Source organism: Cricetulus griseus, chromosome 7 (genome assembly GCF_003668045.3).
Source record: "Cricetulus griseus strain 17A/GY chromosome 7, alternate assembly CriGri-PICRH-1.0, whole genome shotgun sequence".
Classification (NCBI taxonomy): domain Eukaryota; kingdom Metazoa; phylum Chordata; class Mammalia; order Rodentia; family Cricetidae; genus Cricetulus; species Cricetulus griseus.
In genome coordinates, this window is record NC_048600.1 from 38,137,994 (window position 1) to 38,142,852 (window position 4,859).

A 4,859-nucleotide genomic window follows, 5' to 3' on the forward strand; every position below is an offset into this window, starting at 1 on the left:
CTAGTGACTCACCGAACACTCACATAGACACAAGATTTAAACTACAATCCCCGAGATCTAACACTTTGTTTTTGGTTTGCGCATGCGGATTTTTTTTTAACTTTCCGCTCATGCGCTCTTCGAGTTTCCGGGGACAAGTCGGTTTACTTTTCACAGCAGGAGACCGTATCATGGTACGGAGGGCCGGTAGTGGGCGGTGAAAGAGGGTACGCAGTTAGGGGACCCTGGTCGAGCCTAGGACTGGCAGGAAGGATGCCTGGGCCGCCGATTCGGGAAGTGTATTATGATCTGTTATTTCCCAGCCTCCTCCGTTCCCCTTGGGTCACGTGGGCGGTCAGAGTCGCTACGACTCCTCGGGCGCGCATCAAGTCCAGGGCCTAAGATTACCATGTCTCGCTCAGCATATTCTGAGGCTTTCTTTGGAAAGGTGCACAAGGATGCACAGCTAGTGTCCGTGAGAGCCCGCCTCTGACTCTGAAGCTCAGAATTTGCTCACTTGCTACTCATCCAGAAAAATGTTGTGCAGTGTTTTGAAGGCCTCCGTGTCGCATTTCTCCGCTGTTCCCCCTTTCCCAACCAGGCTAATAGATAGTAGTTCTACCGTATAAAGAAGTCGGGAGAAATGCAAAGGTACTGTGATAAGTACCCCAAAGTTTTGATGCTTGGGTTTCCCACTGTGACACCGATTGGTTTACTCCTTGAGGAAGTGTCCCACAGACTTGTGGACCTAAGTTCGAGTCCACTGCTGGCTCGTCAGTAGGTCTTTACTGAATGTCTGAAAGTAAACCTTTCCTGTGTTTACTTGGACCTGCCTAAGGGAAAGGACCGGCCTGAGAGACCTGGCCCCATTCATTCTGTTGAGTTTCCGTGCCCTTGCGGGGGAGGGGACTTAGTTTTTAATTTAAAAAAAAAAAATCCTGGTGTGTTCAATGTGCATATGCTTGTGCCGTGGCATGTGGAGGCTCAAGGACATCCCTGCATGAGTAATTTTTCTTCCGATACTGTGTTGGCTCCAGAAGTGCAATTCAAGTCATCTGGCTTGGTGGCAAGCACCTTTACTTATGGGATATCTCACTGGCTGGGATTAGGGTTTCTTTGTTTGTTTGTTTACTTGTAAAAACAGGAGTATGCACTTATCCAGAGCAGAATTCCACAAAAAGTGAAGCCCCAATGGCTTTCTAGGGTTGGTTGGAGCCTTTCTGGAGGAAGCTTTGCCTTGTTCCTTGTGTGATTATTATGGTTGAATTCTGAAAGAAACTCTCTTTTCCAGTCTGTCTTCCTTCGAGCTGTGCCAAGATTTCAGGGGCCAGCCACATGGGGGAGACCTCTTCATCGGCTGTGGTGCTGCACTGGGCAGGGGGATTCCAACAGGTGGGTGGCTAGCAAGGCTCCCACCTTGCAGGAGAAGCCACCAGGCACAGAGACGGAGAAATTCCATACAATCTACCGATTCAGAGCCATCAAAAGATTTGGGTTTCTATCTCGACTGAAGTTGGCCCAGACATTTCTGACTGTGACAGCCCTACCCCCAGGCTTGTACTGGTACTCACAGGGCCTCCTGAGTGTCAAGTCACTCTACCTTATGAGTGGAGTCTCTTGCTTCACCCTGGCCATGCTGTGTTGGATGAGCTACTTCTTCCAGAGGCTGGTGGGCTTCATGTATGTGAATGAGTCAGGTACTGTGCTTCGAGTGGCCCACCTGTCCTTCTTTGGGTGGCGACAAGATACGTATTGTGCTGTGTCAGACATAATACCCCTGTCAGAATCCAAGGAACATGCCCAGGATCTGTTGGTACGAATCCAGCAATATGGTAGCAAGAAGACCTTCTATGTCACCCTGCGCTATGGCCGAATCCTGGACAGAGAACGTTTCTCACAAGTGTTTGGAAACCCAACCACACTTAAGAAAAACAACTAAGCTGGGCATTGGTGGCGCATGCCTTTAATCCCAGCACTCGGGAGGCAGAGGCAGGTGGATCTCTGTGAGTTCGAGACCAGCTTAGTCTCCAGATCGAGTGCCAGGATAGTCTCCAAAGCTACACAGAGAAACCCTGTCTCGAAAAACCAAAAAACAAACAAACAAACAAACAAACAAAAAAAACCAACTAGGCCTTTGGTAGCCCTGGTTACACTTGGATTTTAGACAGGAAGGCCAAAAACATTAATGAGGCAGAAGCTAATAACCAGGGCCTGGGGCTGAAGCTCAATTGGTAGACTGCTTGTCTAGCATGCAGGAAGGGAAACCCTGGGTTGAATCCCTAGAACTGCATATAACCAGGCATGGTTGTGCGTGTTTGTACTTCTCCATGTAGATGGAGGCAGGTGGAGAAGTTCAAAGTTGTGTTGGGGCAAAAAAGAAGATATTAACCAACTTTAGGAAAAAGCCCTTAGTGGAACATTGTACTGAATAGGACATTCCAACAGATAGTGACTAGAAGTTTTTATGAAGAGGCACTTCTTGGAGGAATGCTATGCCAAGGTCACAGAGGCAGCCCACTGCTATGAAACCAGAGGCAGGAGGGTTGGCAGAGGAACACAGACTGTGGAATTACAGGCTTACAGCATCGATAAAGGCTTCTAGCCTGCCCTGCACCCCTTGTGCTCACCAGCTAGATGGCCAGCACTGAAGCCCACTCCAACTGAGGTAGGGACAGCACCCGGCTGAGAATGCTGACCACCAGGAGATCCAGGGCCGCTTAAACTGGGGAGCTTTGCAGTGTCATCAGGACAGAGGGACACCAAGCAACTTATCAGCTGAAGGAGACTGTGTATGCTGCTTTTCATAATGGGTAACACACATGCTTATTAGGTGAATTGTGCCTGTATAAAGAGGAAAGCAGAAAGCAGCCATCATTTTTGTAATTTGACCACCGAAGAAGCGTTGTTAGTAATTCCCCCCTCCCCCCCACCAAGACAGGGTGTCTCTGTGTAGTCCTGGCTGTCCTTGAACTTGCTCTGTAGACCAGGCTGGCCTTGTACGACATACTACCTGGCCAGTAGTTTCCTTTCTTGAAGAATTGTTCTTTTAAAATCACATGTATTTATTTGTGTGTGCCCGCTGTGCATATGTGGAGGTTGGAGGACAACTTTTCAGAGTCCTTTTCCTTGGGAATTAAGTTCGGGTTGTCAAGCTTGGCAGCAAGCACCTTTAGCCACAGAACCATCTTGCTGTTCCTCTAGTCATTCTTCATTGCTTTAAAACGGAGCATGAACAAAGATAACAATAAACATACCAAAGTGTGTGTATGAGGAGCAGGGATAGACACAACAGAAGGCCTCAAGCCACACAAAGAACTACAGGCAACTCAAGACTTCTGAAAGCAGGAGAAATAGCCCTCCTCAGGGAAGAACACATCAGTTAGTTACCAATAAGAAATGGTCGGCCCTGAAGACACACACATGCAAGTACAGACTGAGCAGGTTGTATTTAGAAGCATATGCATATGGGAGAGAGGAAAGGGATGAGGAAAATGATGTAATTGTGTTGTAATCTCAAAAAAATAAAACTTAAAAATGTGCATATCAAATTGTGATGATTTTTGTTTGTTTGTTTTTGGAGACAGGGTTTCATTGTGTAGCTTTGGAATTTTCTCTGTAGACCAGGCTGGCCTGGAACTCAGAGATCCTCTTGCCTCTGCCTCCCGAGTGCTAGGATTAAAGGCGTGTGCCACCACCACTGGGCCTTTTTTTTTTTTTTTTTAAATTGTAACAATTTTTATTGGTCAGGGGCATAAAGCTCATCCTCAGTATTGTACAGCCATCGCTGTTGTCTAATTCTGATGCTTCCATTGGAGAGGTAGAGGCAGGCTTGGGGCCAGCCTGGTCTACAGAGCAAGCTCCAGGACAGCCAGAGCTGTTACACAGAGAAACCCTGTTGCAAAATATAAACAAAATTAATGCTTGACTGTCCCAAATAGGATCTCAGTACTTGGGCCATAGTCATCACCTGCCTTCATCCTCTCTGTCTTCACTTGTTTTTAGGCACTGACTAATCTGTCTCTGAATTTGTAATTCTGACATCTTGTGTGTGTCCTCCTGTGTTTGGCAGCTTTTACTTGGTGTAATGTTTTCACAGTGTTGAGTCTATTAGAGCTTATTGCTTACACATGTCAGTGAAAATGAGTTTATTCAGGACTTGACTCTCAGATGAGAGGGGGGATTTTACCAACTCAGTAGGTCAGTGGGTGTTTGGGTTGTCTTCACCCCTGGACTATTGTGAAAAACACTGATGTAAACAATATGCAAGCACCTGTTGGTTTTCCTGCTGTGGCTTCTTTTGGGAAAATACTGGGAAGGAAGTAAAGACATGACACAGGAAAACATGCTCCCAGTGACCTAACTTCCAGTATGTCCCACCTACTGTTTTGTGGTTTTTTTCTTATCTAAAGTACTTTTTAAAAAATATTAATGTATTTATGTTTATGGGTGGTTTTTTTTTTTCTTTGCTACTTGAGAGTCTAAACACCAGAAGAAAGCATCCGATCACAGTATAGACAGTTGTAAGCCATCTTGTGTGTGCTGAGAATTGAACTCAGACCTGGGGAAGAGCAGTCAGTGCTCTTAACTGCTCAGCTATCTCCAGCACCTAGTTTTTTAAGTATATTTTTTAGACTGGATTTTTGTTCTGTAGCTTGCTGTATGTAGACCAGGCTGGCCTCAAATTCTCGGAGATCCTCTTGCCTTTGCCTCCTGAGTGTTGGGATTAAAAAAAGGTGTGTACCACCATGCCAGACTTGTTTAGATTTGTCTTTATTTTTGAAACAGGATCTCACTATGTAGACCAAGCTGGCCTCCCGACATCCACTTGTTTCTGCCAAGTGCATACAACACCATATTAGGCCTGTTTTTGTTTCAGGGTT

The 4,859-nt window shown here is 46.1% G+C and overlaps 1 protein-coding gene across 1 annotated transcript; it reads left to right on the top strand.

Annotated features, from left to right (window-relative positions):
• Nucleotides 1-22: 22 nt before the first annotated feature.
• Nucleotides 23-3,513, top strand: Tmem186 (transmembrane protein 186). Its single transcript, XM_027423923.2, has 2 exons — nt 23-173; nt 1,271-3,513. Exons 1-2 carry the CDS (start codon nt 111-113, stop codon nt 1,916-1,918), a joined length of 711 nt encoding a protein of 236 aa, XP_027279724.1. The 5' UTR covers nt 23-110; the 3' UTR covers nt 1,919-3,513.
• Nucleotides 3,514-4,859: the final 1,346 nt, after the last annotated feature.